Here is a 20586-nt window from a genome sequence, read left to right on the forward strand (position 1 = left end):
ACAGGTGCGTGCCACCAAGCCCAGCTAATTTTTTGTATTTTTAGTAGAGATGGGGTTTCACCGTGTTGGCCAGGATGGTCTCCATCTCCTGACCTTGTGATCCACCTGCCTTGACCTCCCAAAGTGCTGGGATTATAGGCATGAGTCACTGCGCCCGGCCTAGACTCACTTATTTTTAGAGACTGTGTCTCACTACGTCGCCCAGGCTGGACTCAAACTCCTGGGCTCAAGTAATCTTCCCACCTCAGCTTCTCGAGGACTTTAGGTGTACACCATTGTGCCTAGCTTGAACATTATTTTTATTTAGTATAAAAGATCTTGCAGACTTTAGAGATCATCTTGCCCAGTTCCAGTTCCAGATGGCAAAACTAAGGTTCAGAGAGGATAGGTCACTTTAAAGGTAAAATATATTATTGTGGGAGCCACCATCTCCTGATCTCTTATCTAAGCTGGATTATTACCACTCCATTTTATAGATGGGGAAAATGAGGCTGAGGTCAGTATTATCTTCCATGTAAAAAAGTTACTCAGTGGCAGAATGTACTTTCTAATTTATAATTCATTATGCTTACTTTAGTTGTATTCAGAGTCCACTGCCAATCTCACATAGCTAGGAGTAGCCAAGCCCTTTCATCCTGCAGCTACCTCCTGCCTGTGTGGAGGCCTTATTGACTTCAAAGGAACTCTATCTAGGGAAAAGATAGGCTAACATTTTGGCTTCGAGAGCGAACTACAACAAATTTTTCTCCCTTTCTGTTCATAGCGGTTTTTTTTTTTTTTTTTTTTTTTTATTCCTCAAAGAATTGAAACTAAAGTTTTACATGCTACTTTACATCCCTAAAAATGTTTGGTCTTTATGTAAAGTATATTCTAAACAAAAACCAATTAGAGCTAAAACCTAATTTCCTTTCCTAGTAGTTGAAATTTTAAAAACGTTACTTAAGATATTTATTGAATTGTGGTTCCATTATAATAAAGTTTCTCTGTGGGTGAAGAGAATTGAAAATTTTTATTAGAAATATTTATGTTCTATATTGAGTCTTGTCTACACAATTTAATTACTTTGCAACTTGGGTACATTTTAGGTTATTAATTTTTAAAGTGAACAAAGTGATTGGCCTATGATCATTTTTAGAGATGGAAGAGACCTTTATCCTTACTTGTTTCAATCCTTTTACTTTACATGTAAAGAAAACTCAGGGTCAGATTGATTAGGAGACTTGTCTAAGGTCACCAGCTAGTAAGTGTAGAAATAAGGACCCAACTTTTTAAACCCCTGGTTACATGCACATGCCATGTCATGCTACCGCCATCCAATGAGAAAGATTTCAACACTTTTGCAAATTTCGAAAAGGTCTTTGGATGAAGAACTTAAATGTGATCATTCATTACAGTAAATGTGGTCATATGTAAGCAAACTAGCTAGTTTCCCCACCTGCCTGAGTACAGTGGGTTTAACCAACCCAAACGCAATTCAACTCATTTTACTTAGTTTCACACATGTCTCTTACATTAAGGTTATGTGGAATGTTTTTACTAAAATTTGAGACTGATCTAGTGATTCTTAAATAATCTTCACTGACAATATTATTTAATCAAAGTAAAAAATTATTTTTCTCTTCCTAAAGACACTTAAAGGCATGCATAATACAGAAGTAAAACTTTGTGTTTTTTTTGCGTTAAACAATCTAATAAGACTTCGGTTTAGATTTAACGTAAGCTTTGTTTTACCTTTCCTGGGGCATTCCTGTAAACCAGCATTTTCATTTGCTTTTCTACGCCCAGTGTTAATACGAGATTGTACATTATTGTATGGAGTTTGCCTGTAACCCTGGGTTTGAAGTTGCTGTTTGGCTGAAATCAGTCTGTTTTTGAGGGTTTCATTTTGTTTTTCAAGCTCATGAACTTTCTCTTGCAGCTGCTCAATCATTTCTTCCATTTCCACATCTCGTCCCAGCCGCTTGGGGCCGCCACCAACCCGCTCATATCTTTTCTTGTCATTAACTAGCCGTATTAACTTGGTGGCCATTCTGGGGAAATAATAAAAAGATGAAAAGGAATGTGAGAAGTCAGCATAAAATGCATTCTGTTGAAAGGAACATAATCACTGTGAAGACTTCAGTGCAGAACCTGAATAATAAATTTCAGGTTTTGATGTAACTATTACTGCCTGTGAAGAATCCTTTGATGATAATTGAAACCACTGGGCAACAATCTGCTTTATAGCACTGACAAATAACAGTTTCCTAAGGCTTATCATTTAAGGTTAGTAAAGAGAGGACACATATTTACTCCATATGTTCCTGAAACGCAATTTTTAACGCATGACCTTATATAGGAATGCTGTACGCGCTTAAGTGTAGTTACAGATTGTGGATGTGGTGGGTTATATCTGCAATCCACAGTAAGTTAAAACTTTTGAAAAGTGTGTTAAGACTGTGCAGCATTTAGGTAATATATTGTTTTCAGTTTCTCCAGGATTAAGACACACTATAAATATAAAAATGTTAGAATGCATAAATGCACACATATAAAGCCCAATGAAAAATTCAAAAGAAACCAAAATGCACCAATAAATGTTGCTTAGTGCTCAAGAAACACTTGTGTTTAATGGTAAAAAATTATTAGATGCAAAAGTATCATTTTAATGCTATCTTTAAATTTGGACATAAATTGTGCTTTTGACATCTCAGGAGTTTATACCTTTGATTCTTTTAAGTTTTGATAAAAACTGGTTAGAAAGAACAAAAGACAGAAAGGGCACATGGGGGTGATGTAATATACACGTACGGAAAACATGCCTGACAGTGAATGGAAAAATCTTGGCAGGACAAGAAAGAAAAGGTGGCTTTGATGAGAGACACAAGTTCAAGACTTTACAAAATTGGTCGCACATCTTCAATAGCTGATTCTAGTTTATAGCGAATCTATTTTTATAAAGACCCAGACAGGAGATTGAAAATAAAAACACACTTCATTTTTCTTTAAATGGGTTTTGCTTTATTTTAGCGTGGTTATGGACAGAAGCTTTTACTTAAGGGAACAAAAGTGAGATAAAAAAACCTTTAATAGCTTTGGGATGTCATAGAACAACCTTTTTTCTGCCCTAAGCAGAGTCCGCTGTAAATGCGGTAGTAATACATGTCTATCCACACTCTGGCTACTCGGCCTACAGCATGTGGCATCAGGGAGAGCTATGCATAACATAATCAGTTAAGATTGTTTTCTCTTTCCCTTGAGGCACATCCATTAAGCATGCTTTATAAAGGATACAGGATAATAAAAACCAAGATCCAAGAGTACCACAAACACTCTAGTAAAATAATCAATGGATTAGTTCCTTTTCCACCTAATTCCGAGAATGATATATCACTGGGAAATTTGGCCAGGTATCACAGTCCAAGAGGGCCACACACTCTACCTGGCCCTTTAATGAGTTTAGGGTCCTAAGCCCCACCCAATGGCCTGTGCACAAAAGTAAGGTTGTCATATGAATGAGACGTCAACCTAAATATCTGAATTTTCTGTTACAGACAGACTTTCACACAGAGATATAGATTACATTCAAAAGAAAGACACAGATTTAATATAAAAAGGCAGTTAACACCCAGGTAAAAATAAATGACCCTAATTTTTAAGGCAGGGTATCTTTAAATTCTTCAAATGATATTCAAATAAACTTTGTCAAGAAACACGATTGCATCTGTTTGTCTCGTAATAGCCATACATTCCATTTGCTGGATTTGATTATTTTATCATATTAATGAATCATACGTGATCTGGCAAAGTCTGAGTGCTTATTTAAAAAGGTAGTTTTGGCTAGATGAGGTGGCTCATGGCTGTAATCCCAACACTTTGGGAGGCCAAGGCGGACGGATCACCTGAGGTCTGGAGTTCATTTGAGACCAGCCTGGCCAACATGGTGAAACCCCGTCTCTACTAAAACATAAAAATTAGCCAGGTGTGGTGGCAGGCACCTGTGATCCCAGCTACTCGGGAGGCTGAGGCAGGAGAATCACTTGAACCCGGGAGGCGAAGGTTGCAGTGAGCCGAGATTGTGCCACTGCACTCCAGCCTGGGCAACAAAGACTTCCTCTCAAAAAAAAGAAAAAAAAAAAAGTTAAAAAATAAAAAGGTAGTTTATAAAATCTACATTTATAGAAAATAAACTATTTACTTTTTTGTTTTGTTTTGTTTTTTAGACAGAGTTTCGCTCTTATTGCCCAAGCTCAGTCCAATGGCGCGATCTCGGCTCTGCAACCTCTGCCTCCCGGGTTCAAGCAATTTTCCTGCCTCAACCTCCGAGTAGCTAGGATTACAGGCTTGTGCCACCATGCCCAGCTAATTTTTTGTATTTTTAGTAGAAATGGGGTTTCATCAAGTTAGCCAGGCTGGTCTTGAACTCCTGACCTCAAGTGATCCGCCCGTCTCAGCCTCCCAAAGTGCTGGGATTACAGGCGTGAGCCACTGTGCCTGGCCTATTTACTTCTAAAGGATAAATTTAAAGACAGTTCTACCCATGTATCTAGGTCACAGTCAGTGGTGTGAGATTGAGAGGCATTTAGAGCTTTTGGGTCATAGTGTTCATTGGATCATTATTCTCGTAGCTAAAGTAAAATGAACTTTCAGGAGGTTAAATGGCTTGAACATACATACCACAGGCTAGTGGCAGAGAGATAACAGAATGCATACATACAACTTGATTCCTAGCTCAGTCCTTTTCCCATTAAACTACATGGCTCATTATTCAGTTGTTTTTTATTTTCTGGCTATGACAAATTACTAATGAGGTCAAGGATGTGAATTCGATTCTTTTACTGACCAATTAGGCTTACAAAGAAAAAAATTGTTAGGTGGTCATAGCAGACTACATGCCTCATTCTGACTGGCTGATGTGTGTGGGATAATGGTCAGAAAAGGAATCAGGCAAGTGAGTCACAAATCTTGAAAACAGCCATCATCATAACTAAAACCCAACTCAAAGTAAAAGGCCTGCACATAGCAGGTCAGTGGGTTGCTAAAGTCCACAGAGTAGAAACTGAACTGGAACCACCTCCTTAGGATGGATTCTAAGCAGAAAAACCCTATTTTCATTCTTCAATGGTTGTCTCACCTTTTCTTTGAACCTAGAACATAAATATGAATACAGACCTGCTCATGATTACACATCTGAACACACTTTGTTTTTAATGCCTTCCCCTCAGAAAATAGGCACAGCATTTCTGAATAAAAAAGAATGAAAGAGTATCTACTCTTAAATCATTTTTGCCAAGATTTTTTGCACATAAATCAAAAGTGACAATACTGTTTCTTCAGAAACAGTAGAGACTCTTTGAAATCAATATAGAATCTAGTATAACCCAAGCAAAGTTAAATATGTTCCAGAGACTGAAGTGATGTTTTCATTAGTAAACCCCAAATCTTAAGAGAATGTGCATTCTAACAAGTTAGAATAGTTAGTTACTTTTTAAAACTTTCATTTTAAAATCAAGACATTTAAAAAACAGATGCTTTGGCCATTTGCTTATTAAACTATAAATATTAAACCAAAAGTTATTTATAGGTATGATATACTAACGGCACTCTTAACTATTAGCTTTTTTCGTTTAAATAGCAAATTCAGACATAATAAACACTCATAATCTTTTTGGTTTATTATTCTAGTTTGCAAGATTTTCCATTTTTAAAAATTGTACTTATTTACATCCTGCCTTGTTCCAAACAAGATTCAAGGTGGGGTTTTCAATTAAGTTTATAAAATACCATACCCTCCAAATTTTACTGAGTCAAGGAAAAAAGCTAAAAGCTTTTTATCATAACCTTTTAATTTTATCCTCCTGCTTGCGGGCATGCTGTTTAAGTAAAATGTTCTCATCATGCAAACGCAAAAATCTGTCTTCCAGTTCCTCACGACTGACACGTGACACTGCCTGGCGAGACTTCATTGTCCGTGTTGTTGAAGTTTCTGCAAAAATGCCAAGATAATTAATTGTGAGGTTACTTAAAATAGTCTCTAAAAACTCTTGATATTAATATAATCTCTGATGCACTCATCTGAGATATTTTCCTTTGTGACCTACAGTTAAGATTGCTTTAGAAAATGTTGTACCATTGTTTACATCAATTATTTAAGGTGAGAATAAAAATCTTTGCTATTAATACTTTATATACAGTTTTAGGAATTCGAATAACAATAGTATCCATTCAAAAATGTATTCAAGTGCCGTTCTTTAAGAATATAAGATGGAATTCTGATTCAATAAAGACTTTTGAATTTACCTGCTGAATGTTGTGACAACTAAAAGAGTATCCGAAGCTTATTTTTTTACAAAGGCAAGAGTAAGAGTAATTTGGTAAACATAATATAACTAAGATATTTTTCTGCGCTATGAGTGTCCTAGAAAACACACTATAAAAGTTGTAAGACCAAATCAAAAAACCCCTAAATTTAAAAATTATCATTTAAAAGCTTCACAAATAATTTCTCTTTATACTACCTTATATAAATTTTAAGAACGTTTATACTCTTTAGCATGTGTTTATGATTTGTTTTCACAGATGCTTAAATTTGGTATTTTCCATATCATTGTGAAGAAGGTCGATTTTCAACAATTCTCCAATAGAAACAAAGAACAACTGATAGAGACTAAGGTCCTGTGATAGGTTACTGAGCACAAGAACTGAACTTATAGAGTATCAAAACCCAATAAATCGCTTTGCACACTTACAAGTTATTTGTATAATACTTGATACTCCCTGAAAGATCTGCAGAGCAAAGCTTACACATACTTTTTACTTCTAACAATAAAATCTGTGTAGCCAAAAATTAGCCGGCGTGGTGGCGAATACCTGTAAACCCAGCTACATGGCAGGCTGAGGCAGGAGAATCGCTTAAACCCGGGAGGCGGAGGTTGTAGTGAGCGGAGGTCACGCCACTGCACTCCAGCCTGGGCGACAGAGCGAGACTTCGTCTCAAAAAAAAAAAAAAAAAAATTTTCTGTGTAGCCAAATTTTATCTTTTTCAATAAACTATATATTGACCACTTTTCTGGTTTTCACAGTGGCCATTTACACTGTTCTGATTGAAAAGTGTATGTAGATTCCTAAATGGAATGTATCTTAAATCCCTAGCCTTCTCAGGCTAGAGGGGGATTTTACGTTTTCTATGAGCTGTTGATAATTGATACATGCATGACAGCATAGCTGACACAATGGACACACAAAGATAAACACAGCTCTCTGTTCTAAATTGTTCTTTAAAGTAGTGCTTTTCTTTCTCAATTTGAAAGTGCTTTTTAGCTCTACAGCAACTACTAAGTGATAAAAGGATAAAGAAAACCTTTAATCCATATTAATTTGATAAAAAAGTCACTATCATGTGAGATATTCCACTTAAAAGGCAAAACACTTAAAATACGGCCTTTCCTCCCACATAAAATTTAAACACAAAGAAATGTTTTAATACTGAATGTAATTTAAACCAGGCAATTCAGTTTGGAGGCTTGATACTCTCTATGTAGTTTCTACTGATGTGAGGAATTTTAAAAAGATGATTTATGTTAATTCTTTATCAGAACAGACGGGGGACTGTACATTTTCTATGAGCTGTTGATAATTGGTGCATGTAGTAAAATACCATATGTGTTCTAAACTCTCCATCTTTTTGTTTAGTCCAATCAAGGACTATATAGTTACTTAAATGGTTTGGTTTGTATGAGTATAAGAAATACTTTAAATTAAAAGTAAAGAAGTCAGTGATCAAAGTTCATAACTGTAATAAATAACAGCTGGCCATACCTTGTAACCCTCCCATTCCAAAGAGGTTTAGACCTGTATCTTTCACAGGCAAGTCTCCTGCAGTCTCATCAGTTGGACCAGACATGGCCTAGCTGTGGAAAAAAGAAAATTCAAATAAACTCTTTCCAAGTTATTACATTAGCTATGCAATGGAATGAACCAAATAAAATGAAAAAGGGACTAGAACTTTAATGGGCATCTTATTGTCCACATGTGCTGCTTGGAGAAGATGAAAGCTTCTATTCTAAAAGTACTACTACGTTCAGTCATGGAGACAGTGTTCCTTTCAACAGTGTATTTCCTATAGTTTGCTTAGGAAATGAAGTAAGATTATCATTTAAGAAATACCTCCTCTCCATCCCTTTCCTCTCCCCAGCCTCCAAAAGAAAGCAGATATCTTGGAAAAAACTCAGGTCAGGAACTTGATTCAAATGGTTGCTCTATCATTAACTAGTCAAGCCACCTAAACTCTCTGAGTTTCAGTCTCTCAGTTTTAAAAATGGAGAAAATAATACCTATCTCAGAGAGTTATTCTAAGGGTAAATGGGATGAGTAAATTAAAAGCACTGATCACATGTGCCTGGGATGTCAATATTACTCAAATATTATCTGCTTGATGTACAAATGAGTGGGCAGTTCTGTGCATTTTGTGAAAGTTTTGTGAAAGAGGTTTCGTTGCATAAATTTACCAACTGGGTTTGTGTTTTTTTGTGTGTGTGTCTTGCCTTTGTTGCCATGAGGCCTAGGTCTCACCCAGGGTTCAACTACTTCAACATATAGGCTCTCTAGCTAATTCTAGTATTTCTGTAGTTTCTATTATTTACAGAAATGCACCACAGTAACTCTGTTTTGAATATGGATGTGAGTGGTCCACACAATACCTAGTATGCAATAATGAAGGATTTTATATTTTCATTTCAATCTACCTAGTAAGCCACATGCAAACTGTGAATGAAGATACTCTAAAGGGCAGAGTTCTTAAGCTCTAGGATATTGGTTCTAGAATGTAAAGACCAAGACAGTAGCAAGCTTCATTGTCTTGTTCAGCTCTGTATTCTTGGAGGCTAGCATAGAGCATGGTGCATTCTGAGAGCAGGCATTCATTAAATAGTTGTTGAGTGAGTGAATGGAGTCCGTGGGGTTTCAGGGTCTGTGAACCCAGAGATGGTTTACCAAATTTTGTATGTATATGTATATATGCAATATCTTTTAAAGAGGGTTCATTATTTTATTACAACTCGCAAATGGTGGAGAACCATTGCATTTTGCTTTTACAGAAACAGCTAACAGACAAATCCTTGGGAGATCATCTACTTCTTTTGGAAGTACTCCTATAGAAAAGGTAAATTTTTAGGATCCTGTTGACACATAGGCCCATGTATGAAAATGATTAGTTTTCCATGACAGAGTTAAGGTCACTTTAAAAATAATGAGAATGATGATGATGATGATGATGGTGTTAACATTCATTGAACGCTTACTATATGCCAGGTACTGTTCTAAGTGTTCTGTTATAGGAATGAAGTGTCTCACCATATCCTTGTGAGGTTGTTACTCAAATGATTCCTGCTTTACAAATGAGGAAGCTGAGACACAGATTAGTTAACTCACTTAAGGTGGTAGTTGAAAGTATTAATAGTTGTGTCTGGTGATATTTTTGGTTGTCACAACAAGGAAGCGGGATGCTACTGGCATCTAGTGAGTAGAGGCCAGGGATGATGCTAAATATCTTACAGTGCTTAGGAGACATAATAATGAATTATCCAGCCCAAAATGTTAATAATAGTGTAGAAGCTGAAAAACCCTGCACAGTGCTGCAATGCCTCGCCAACACCATCTTATGTTATCCTTCTTTGCTCACTATGCTTCACTTACATTATTCTTTACTTTCCTTGAACCCCCCATACCCTTGTCTTGCTCAAGGCCTTTGTATTAGCTGGTTCCTTAATCTTTGGAGCTCAGTTCACTTCCTCAGACAGGTTTTCCCTGACCATCCTATGTTAGAGTAGTCTTCCTTACATTTCTTCACTGTTTATTTCTTTTCTTTTTTTTTTTTGAGACAGGTCTTGCTCTGTTGCCCGGGCTGGCCTTGTATTCATGGGTTCAAGTGATCCTCCCACCTCAGCCTCCCGAGTAACTGGAACTACATGTGCGTGCCACCATGCATGGCTTGTATCTCTTATAGCAACTGCCTCTATCTGAAATTATCAGATAAAATTATTGTTTGTCTCCAGTAAAAAAGGACAAACATCTTGAGACGGGTATTAGTCTTGTTCATAGCTGTTCAGGAACAGTGCCTGGTACAGGGTGGGAACCAACATTAATATTTATTGAATGATTGGCTGTGCGCGGTGGCTCACACCTGTAATCCCAGCACTTTGCAAGGCCGAGACGGGCGGCTGACTTCAGGCCAGGAGTTCGAGACCAGCCTGGCCAACATGGTGAAACCCCGTCTCTACTAAAAATACAAAAATTAGCTGGGTGTGGTAGCACACGCCTGTAATCCCAGCTACTCGGGAGGCTGAGGCAGGAGAATCGCTTGAACCTGGGAGGAGGAGGTTGCAGTAAGCTGAGATCTTACCACTGCACTCCAGCCTGGGCGACGGAGCAAGAACCTGTCACACACACACAAAAAAGAATAAAGAAAAAATATTTATTGAATGAATAAATGAATATCAGGTACTGAGATTAAAATGGCAAGCAAAACCCTCGCCTTTATGAAGCTAGCAAGTTATGGAGGTAATCACATGATAAAGAAATAATATATAATTAAGCAAACAATAGACCACTCAGGAGGTTTAGGGTCTACCAACCAACTCCTAATCCAGGGCAAATAAGCAAACTGTGTTAGGGACCTACAATTTGCAGGATCTGGATAGAGATGGCAATTAGCAGCATCAACTCTCACCTTCATGGCTGGGATATAACATTTCAAATTGGTCCTGGACGTGGGGATAAAGGGCGGGCTGTGATTCAGGCCTGAAGATGTGGAGGTGTCTTGGGCTGGGCTGCTTTCACGCCAGCAGAACTCCAGGGCCAACTCCAGGGCCTTCTCCAGGCCGCAGAGCGGACCCTAGGACCCCGGCCCGCGCTGCAGTGGGGAGGGTCCGCAACCTCCACCCACCCTCATCCTCCCCCATCCTCCCGGGTACTCACCGCGCCACTGGCCCTGCAGCTAGCTACCGTTGCTATAGCGCCGACAGCGTGGCGGGCGGCTGGCCGAGAGGAGCACGGGAGAAACATGGCAGGCTCCGGTAGCCTCCTGGGAAATGTAGTTCTCCTTGGACTCTAGCCTGTTTGCTCGCTGGGTAGCGGACTACGCTCTTCCAGCTGTCGGACCTGGGAAATTCTCCTGTGCTAAATCCCGTGGCGCTCGCGGGCGTCGCCGCGGTGCATCCTGGGAGTTGTAGTTTTCTCCACTCTGAGGGAGAATAGCTCCAGACGGGAGCAGGACGCTGAGAGAACTACATGCAGGAGGCGGGGTCCAGGGCGAGGGATCTACGCAGCTTGCGGTGGCGAAGGCGGCTTTAGTGGCAGCATGAAGCGCACCCCGACTGCCGAGGAACGAGAGCGCGAAGCTAAGGTATGTCGGGCTCCCGGGGCCTGGAGATCTTCGTGCGCTGTGAGCAAGGATCAGAGAACCGGAAGGGCTTGGTTTGATGGCGAGCGGATGCGCGGTGTTAAACTAAGGGATGACAGGGCCTTGTCAGCAAGGGACCTGGAGTTATTAGAGGGGGTGTTACAAATTCGTGCTCTTCAGGATGCAGGCCGAGTCTTGTTGGATCGGCTCAAAAATGAGAAGCAAGATACCCATTTCCTTGTCCTTCTTCTGCATCTATTCCTTGGTTAAATTTGTAGCCATCCCTGTGCCTCAGTTTACCGGATTCTCAGATGACTGTGATCATACCAGCTGTGCTTTCTCATAATGGTCTCTGAGGACTGAGATCGGCTTAGATGAAATATCTGTGCAGTCAGCTGTGTTTCTTTGGAGTAATTGTCTCCGTGACCGGCTGATAACAGTTTGTGTCTTTTAGCGCTGTGGATATGAATCTTTAAGTACATTGCTCCTCTCTACCTTTGATGTTCAGCTTCTGGTAGTTGCCATTCCATGGGATGACCATAATAATGGCAACAGCGATTTCAAAAAGCATTTATTGTGGGTCAGGCACTGTATTAAGTGCATAATATTTAAATTATTTCATATCATTGTCACAGCAGATTACAAGATAGATATTATACAGATGGAGTATAAATAACAGCCCAGCTTCACAGATGAAGAACTGAGGCTCAGAAGCATTGAGTGTTTTCCTTTCTCTCATTCCCAAACTCAGATCCTGTTGATTTGTCTACGTATATTGGGAATATGCCCACTTTTTTTTTCATCTCCACTACCTTGGACCAAGCTACCATTATCTTTTTAATAGACTGTTGGAATAGCCTATTGATTGGCCTACACGCACTCTACACCCTAACTTAACTCTTCTTCCACCTTCTCTCTCTTCCCTCAACTACCATTCTCTTCTGCACACCATAGAGTAAGATCTTTGTGAAATGCAAATATAATTATGTCCCTTTCCTTTCTCCTTACTCTGCCAACCACCTGTTTAAAAATATTCCATGGCTTTCTGTTGCTCTTAGGATAAAGGCAAAACTTCACATTGCCTACAAGATCCTGCATGATCTGGACCCTACCTGCTTTCACAACCCCATTGGATATGACACTCTGCTCTCTGCCTACCAGTCACTTTGGCCTTCTTAAAAGTCACTCTTCCCTATACTTTATCGGGCTTCAGGGCCTTTGCACATGTTATTTGCTGCCTACTCTATGTTAGGCAAATATTGGCAGTGAATATCAGTGTTAAATAACGTAGACACAGTTCTTGCTTTCATAGAATTTCATCTTACAAGTGAGTCTGTTTAGGGCAATACACCTAAGGATTTAAAATATAAAATCTGCTCTATATTGACCTGAGTTATTGCAGTATTTCGTAAGGGACCAGAAGTTTTCATGCTTGAGTCTGCATATGATGTGGATAATATATTAAAGATAAGCACAAAGAGAGTGACCCTTCTGCTTTAGTCTACACAGTGCAAAGAAACAAATGTCACCTCATGGTGTTGTGCATGATGTCTTTCTCATCTTTCAGGTTTATTTTTAAAGTAATTCATTTATTCTGTGAAGATTTGTTGAGCACCTATTATTTGCCATACGTTGGGATTATAATTTTGGCTGAAATAGAATCACTGCACCAAAGGAGCTCTTACTCTATTGAAACCATAACCATTGCCTGTGAGGTAGTTATTAGTGTCATCCATATTTTAGAGATTTAGAAACTGAGACTTGTAGGTAAATTGTGACTTGCCCAAGGCCACTTGGTTGCTAGGTGAAACTAGTGCTCTGAGCCAGGTCTTCTGACTCCAGATTCAAGGCTTTTCCCATTTTCTGCTTGTGAAACATGTTGAATTAGTAGAGCAAATTGTCTTCCTTTTTTCTTTAAAAAATTTGTTCATTTAAAATTTGTTTGCTTAATATTATTTGTTAGAACAAAGTATAAGTAGTTGTTTTAAATCTGAAATGTAAAGTGTCCAATGGCTCATGAATTATTTTCTCTTTTTCTAATCAATTTTATTGAGGTATAATTTACATACAGTCATTTGCAACCATTTTTGTGTACAATTTGATGCCTTTTGACAAATGTATATACCTGCAAAACCACCACAGTTGGCATAGCGAACATTTCTCTCCTAAGTTCCCTCTCGTTAATTTGTGGTTAGTCTGTCCCTCCACCTTGGCCCCCAAACAACCACTGATATGTTTTTTGTCTCTGTAGATGCATCTGTATTTTCTAGATTTCATATAAATGGAAGCATACAGTGTATACTTTTGGGTCTTTTTTTCATTCAGTGTAATGATTTTTTTTTCAAAATAGAGATGGTGTCTTGCTGTGTTGCCCAAGTTGGTCTGGAACTCCTGGGCTGAAGCCGTCCTCCTGCCTCTGCTACCCAAAGTACTGGGATTATAGGCGTGAGCCACTGTGCCTGGCCAGCATAATGATTTTTGAGATTAATCCGTGTTGTTTTATGTATCAATAATTTGTTCCTTTTTATTGCAAATTAGTGGCCCACTGTATGGAGATACCACATGTTGTTTATTCATTCACTCGTTGCTGGACATTAGGATTGTTTCTGGTTTTGGACTCTTATGAAAAAAGCTGCTTTTACCATTCATGTATGAGTCTTTCCATTTTCATTTCTGTCAAAAAAAGCTGCTATGACCATTCACCTAAGAGTCTTTACATTTTTATTTCTGTCGGGTAATGCCCAGGAGTAGAATTGCTTAGTTATAGGCGAGTTCTTTGTTTAACCTTATGAAGAAATTGCCAGTTTTCCAAAGTGATTTGACCATTTGTTTCTTATGGCTGCTGCAACAAGTTACCACAAACTTGGTGGCTTAAAACAACAGAAATTTATTATCTTACAGTTCTGGAGATGAGGCATTGAAATCAAGGCATCAATAGGGCCATACTCCCTTTGAAGGACTCTAGGGGAAACTCCTTCCTTGCCTCTTCCAGCTTCTAGTGTCCCTGGTGTTCCTTGGCTTGTGGTAGCATCACTTCATAACTTCTCTGCTTCCATCTTCACGTGGCCTTCTTCTCTCTGTTTCTGTGTCTCAAATCTCTCTCTCCTTTCTGTTAAAAGGATGCCAGTCATTGGATTAGGACCCGTCCTAAATCCAGGATGATCCTGAGATCCTTAAGAGCCTCAACTTAATTACATTTGCAAAGACACTTTTTCCAAATGAGGTTACATTCACACGTGCCGGGTTTTTGGATTCGGACATATCTTTTTGGGGAACAATATTCAAATGCACTGCACCCTTTTACATTCCTACCAACTGTTGGTAGGAATGTAAAATGAGAGTTCTACTTGTTTCATATCTTTTCATCGCTTGTCAGTCTTTTACATTTTAACCATTCTAGTAGGTGTGCAGTGATATTTGATTTTAATTTGCATTTCAGTGATGACTAATGAGGTTGCATATCTCTCTTTTTGTAAATCTTTATTGAGGTATAATTTACATACCATAAAATTCACCTGTTTTCAGTGTAGGACTCAATGGTTGGTAGCATATTCGCAGAGTCGTGTAACTGTCACCACCGTCTTATTTTAGAATAGTTCCATTCCAGAAGAAACTTTGTATTCATTTGCATTTATTTCTCAATTCTACTTCCTCCCTAGGGAACCACGAATCTACTCTGTTCTTTAGATTTGCCTTTTCTGGACATTTTTGTATAGATGGACTCATACAATATGTGGTCTTCTTTCACCCAGGATGTTTTTGAGGTTCATCCATGTTGTAGCATATATTGTACTTTGTTCCTTTTTATTACACAGTGGATAGAATTCCAGTGTCAGGCCGAGCACGGTGGCTCACGCCTGTAATCCCAGCACTTTGGGAGGCCAAGGCAGGTGGATCACCTGAGGTCAGGATAACTTAGATCAAGACCAGCCTGGCCAACATGGTGAAACCCTGTCTCTACTAAAAATACTAAAATTAGCCAGGAGTGGTGGCACATGCCTGTAATTCTAGCTACTCGGGAGGCTGAGGCATGAGAATCACCTAACCTGGAAGGCAGAGGTTGCAGAGAGCCCAGATTGTGCCACTGCATTCCAGCCTGGGTGACAGAGTGAGACTCTGTCTCAAAAAAAAAAAAAAAAAAAAGAATTCCAGTGTCAGGATATACCATATTTTGTTTATCTGTTCACCAGTTGATGGACGTTTGATTTGTTTCTACATTTGGACTATTATGGAAAATGCTACTGTGAACATTTGCACCCTAGTTTTTGTGTGGACGTGTTTTCATTCCTCTTGGGTAGATACTTAGGAGTGGAATTACAGGTCTTATGGTAAATCTATGTTTAACATTTTAAGAAACTGACAAATTGTTTACTTGTGTGGCTACACCATTTTACATTTCCCACCAGCCATTTTGAGGGTTACAATTTTGTCACATCCTTGTCATCACTTGTTGTTGTCTGTCTTTTCTATTGTAGCCGTTATAGTGGGTGTGAAGTGGTATCTCAATGTGGTTTGATTTGCATTTCTCTGATGGGTAATAATGTTAATGCATCTTCTCATGTGCTTATTGGACATGTGTATATCTTCTTTTGTGAAGTGTCTGTTCAAAATCTTTGCCCATTTTTTTGTTGGATTGTTTGTGTTCCTATTATTAAGTTTTATGAGTTCTTTACATTTTCTAGATATAAATCCTTTGTTTACTGTGTGTGTTGCAAACATTATCTTCCATTCATCTAGGTTGCTTAATAGTTTTTAAGAAAGGTCCACTTTATCAATGTTTATTTTTATGATTCATGCTTTTTGTGTCATATCTATGCAGTCTTTATCCCAAAGTCACAAAGATTTCTTTTTTACTTTTTAAATTAAACTTTGTCATCCCCATAATGGGCACTTAGTTTTTATTTTTCTTTTCTCTTTGAAATAACTTAGATCATATTTTCTCTCTTGTGATTGCTTATGCTATGGACTTTTATGCTGTTTCCAAGTCTGGAGGGTGAATAAGAAGGTTGGACCACATAGCTTTCTACGATTAACATTTATTTAATTTGTGTTAAGCACATGAGAATACTATACGGTATTCATGCATTTTTAAAATGAACTTTTCTTCTAAGGCATATAATAGAACAGTCCAGATTAGTATTTGATGGTTTGAGTTAGAACCATGGCGTCTACTATTTCCTTACTGTTGGGATAGGGGATTCATACCCTGTGCCTCAGTTTCTCCAGTCATTAATGAGGTTAAGAATAGCTGCTTCTGTGGGTTGGTGTGAGGACCCAGTGTGATGAGGTCTAGCTACTATTCCAGGGGTAGAGTAGCATGCCCTTGATTGAGTTTGGCGGCCTGAGGGGTCCTCTGCTGGGGTGGGGCTGGCCCTATGCATTTTTTCTCAGATGTTATAATTTATTATTTTGAAATGATTTAAAACTTATTGAAGAGCAAGAGTAGAACCTAGAGCTCTCATAGACCTGTTTGTCCATATTCACAGGTTAACATCTTGCTGTGTTCACTTTATTGCTCTCTTTCTTGCCATATATATCCACATGAACAATTTTTTTAATGAACCATTGCAGAGTAAGTTGGAGACATCAGTCCTCTTTACCCCTAAATAGTTCAGCATATATTTCCTAAGAACATGGACATTCTCTTACATACAAATATAAACGCAATCAATTGTTAATTTCAGAAAAAGTTAACATTGATATAATGCTATTATTTCATCCAAAGTCCATATTCAAATTTTGCTTATTGTTCTAGTAATGAATTTTATAGCATTTTTTTCCTGGTCCAGGTTCCATCTGGATTGCATATTACCTTTCATTGTCAGGTCCCTTTGGTCTCTTCTCCTTTAATCTGGTGTCCTTTCATGTCCTTTAAATTGGTTCCTCATCCTTTTTCTTTCAAGACATTGATATTTGTGATGTGTGCAAGCTATCTTTTATTTATTTATTTATTTAATTTTTTTGTAGAATGGCCCTGTATTCTTATTTGTCTTATGTTTCCTTATGATTAGATTCAGATTTTGCTTTTTTTTTTTTTTTTTTTTTTGAGAACGAGTCTCGCTCTGTCGCCCAGGCTGGAGTGCAGTGGCGCGATCTCAGCTCACTGCCACCCCCACCTCCCGGGTTCAAGCGATTCTTCTGCCTCAGCCTCCCGAGTAGCTCAGACTACAGACACACGCCACCACACCCAGCTAATTTTTGTATTTTTAGTAGAGACGGGTTTCACCATGTTGGCCAGGCTGGTCTCGAACTCCTGACCTTGTGATTCACCCGCCTCGGCCTCCCAAAGCGTTGGGATTACAGGCGTGAGCCACCATGCGCAGCCCAGATTTTGCATTTTTGCATGTATATTTTTGAGGAAAGATGGGGCCTCTAGAGGTCACATATTTATAATCCACATATGCCTCCTGGCTGTAGGTAAGTTTTATTCGGCCCAAACAAACTAAAAGTTGTTTCAGAATTATTTTCTAATATTTAAAAGTTGAGGGATTTCACATAAAGATCTGGGTGTCTGACTCTCTTGAAAAACTCAAGTATCTGGTAACAGTGGGCATGCATTTTCCTAACTAGAATTGAATAGTGGCTTCCCTTTTAGGTGGGAAATGTGCTTTCCATTTTGCTGTCATCCAGTTTTGCCCCTTAAGTTACAATATAGTGGTGTAGTGTGGAGCTTTAGATGCAGACTCCTGAAATTGAATTCTGCTCCCTCATTTACTTGCGCAAGCAATTTAACTTCTCTGAGCCTCCATTTCCTCATCTATCAAATAGGAGTGATATGGTTCTGGTAGGGATTGAGATATTATATAACACATAAAACATTGCTGGCATACACTAAAAATAAACATTGTTATCATCATCATCATTATCACCATCATCACCACCACCTTCACTACTGCCTGTCTGCCCCCAGTAGATATATATTCTGTATGTATATATATATATATATGTATTCTGATCCCAGGACGTTTATTCTGTAAACTTATGTTGAGTGTCTAGTCAAGTGGATTTTCTCAAATGGGGTTCCATTAACTTATTTCCCATGCAGCCAGAATGGTACTAGTTTTGTACCACCTTTCAGAAAATTGAGAATATAGTCACTCAAACCATTTTCTGTGTTCTGTGGTTCAGATAAGGAACCTGATTAAGTGTCGAGTAGTGTACTCAGCACCAGGGTAAAGATGGCAGACACAGTCCCATGGAACTGACTGGCTGGCTGTCCATGGAAGGTAAGTAGGTACCAACAGCAGAGTGGTGAATTTTATCACGGGAGGACATGGTAGCAAAGAGGATCTAACATGGCCTAGTAGTCATGGAATTCCTTCCTTAGAAGATCTGTTTAAAGGTGTATCCTTATGAGAGGCCTGGGCTTCCTTACGGGGTTTTTCAGAAACATTAAAACTGTTTCATTAGTCATGGAATAAAAAGCTATGGATGTTGAAATCCAAGTTAGCTTCAAAGACTCTTATGCTGGCTTAGGTTAGATAATCTTTTAAACTATTAAAAATAGAACTGGTTTATTATGGAAATGGTTATATACCTAAGAACATTTAATAATTTTGTTTGAGTAATGTACATTTTTATCAATGAAGGAAAATATCCAGAATATGTAACCTACCGTTTTAAGTAACATGATTTAAAAACTCTTCTGCTTTTGGTGATAGTTGTCTTATCAACTTTAAATGATAAGGTTTATTGAGTTATGAAAATAATAACTTGGCCAAATGCAGTGGCTTATACCTGTAATCCCAATGCTTTGTGAGGCCAAGGTGGAGGAGGCTCACTTGAGACCAGGAGTTGGAGGTCACAGTGAGCTGTGATTGTGCCACTGCACTCCAGCCTGGGCAACAGAGTGAGACCCTGTCTCTAAATAATAATAACAATAACTCAACAAAAGAAAGTTTGTTATTTATGTTTTTACTGACTGGGTATTTTTACCTTATTTTATATTTCAAATTTGGCATTTTATTGAGGTCCGGAGAAGGTTCTTTTGGAGTCTACTTTTATTATGGGCCATTCTAGATTATGTCACCAGTTTATCTAAACTGGACACTAAATATAGGACAGTTTTGGTGTTAGGCCAAAGACCAGCGGACTTGAAAAATGAAAACCTCACCTGACAGATTCTACTCTGTTTTTTTTCCTTCTTCCCGAAATCCATTATTATTTTTTGCTTAATCTCTCCTTCAATATATGGGTAAGCCTTTAATCACTGTTTCGGAGGTTTAGTTGACTTCTGTAAATAGAAGAAGAGTTAGTGTATTTGATCATAGTTTCCAAACCACTTTAAATACTGTACCTTACTTGAAAATTAACCAGCTAAACTATCGAGTAACAGTGAGTTCTTGTTGCTTTCTGTTATTTCCAGGCCTGTTTCCTAACCCTCCTAGTATTGGTTTTGAAAACTAAATTAGCCATTCAAAAAAAGTCTTAGACACTTTGAGCAAACAGTAGCTTCCTTGAAGATAGCATTTGTGTCTAATTCATCTTTTCATCTCTCCATTGTACCTGGCAGGATGTCTTCCACAAAGGAGACATTAATAAGTATCTGGTGAAGAAAGATTAAATGGTTGAGAGAGTCCAGCATCTGTTATGTGATACATGTGACCCTTCATAATTATGATTCTGGATCCTTGGCTGCTAATGAGATTTACTGTGACTGAGTTTAGTGATACAGATTTTGGCATGTAGATGATAGTCTCCAAAAAAGTAGAGATCATGTTTTTTTTTTTTCCGTTTTGTCATTCACCATTTTATCCCTAGCCCTTAAGATTTTGCCAGACACATGGTAGATATTCCATACTTGTCAAACAATGAATGAATGAATTCCCAAGAGCATCATCACTTGTTATTGGTCAGTAGACTTTCTAATAGTGAGAGATGGAACCGGAATTTGAAAGAAGTAATGGAAAATGGTTAAGTACCTTATGAATTTTAAATTAATATACCATAGGTGTGGGCATTAATTTTGAGAAACAAGACTCTTCTGTTCAACACATACTTTAGCAACTGTCAAGACTTGTTTTCAAGTGTTCTCTTCCAATTTTAAAATGCCAGTTTACCTTTCAGATTTAGAGTATTTTGTTGTTGTTAGTTTATTATGGCAGTTTTCTTGCTAAAGTTATATTTAAAGTGTGACTTTCTAACTTCTAGAGGAGAGGAACTTTTGTTAAGGTGGTACTTTTGGAACCTTAATGAAAAACACACTTTAG

The 20586-nt window shown here is 38.3% G+C and overlaps 2 protein-coding genes across 8 annotated transcripts in view; one reads left to right on the plus strand and one right to left on the minus strand.

Annotated features, from left to right (window-relative positions):
• Nucleotides 1-11180, minus strand: part of RPGRIP1L (RPGRIP1 like) — a 100596-nt gene extending 89416 nt beyond the window's left edge. Inside the window, exons 1-4 of one of the 2 annotated variants that reach the window (XM_019012609.4) lie at nt 10954-11180; nt 7798-7889; nt 5821-5965; nt 1732-2030 (exon numbers count right to left, since the gene is read on the minus strand). In XM_019012609.4, coding sequence (XP_018868154.2) covers nt 1732-2030; nt 5821-5965; nt 7798-7882 — 529 coding nt within the window. In that variant the 5' untranslated portion in view covers nt 7883-7889; nt 10954-11180. Of the gene's footprint in view, nt 1-1731; nt 2031-5820; nt 5966-7797; nt 7890-10705 lie in introns of both variants that reach the window. The other variant, XM_055366794.2, reaches the window with a different exon arrangement.
• FTO (FTO alpha-ketoglutarate dependent dioxygenase) overlaps nt 11114-20586 on the plus strand; it is a 405797-nt gene continuing 396324 nt past the window's right edge. For 4 of the 6 annotated variants that reach the window (XM_055366795.2, XM_055366796.2, XM_063700210.1 and 1 more), the window contains exon 1: nt 11250-11380. In XM_055366795.2, the coding sequence (XP_055222770.1) occupies nt 11336-11380 (45 nt within the window). In that variant the 5' untranslated portion in view covers nt 11250-11335. Of the gene's footprint in view, nt 11381-20586 lie in introns of all 6 variants that reach the window. The other 2 variants (XM_019012612.4, XM_019012613.4) reach the window with 1 other exon arrangement.

The sequence above is a fragment of the Gorilla gorilla genome, chromosome 18 (genome assembly GCF_029281585.2).
Source record: "Gorilla gorilla gorilla isolate KB3781 chromosome 18, NHGRI_mGorGor1-v2.1_pri, whole genome shotgun sequence".
In the NCBI taxonomy this organism is placed as follows: domain Eukaryota; kingdom Metazoa; phylum Chordata; class Mammalia; order Primates; family Hominidae; genus Gorilla; species Gorilla gorilla.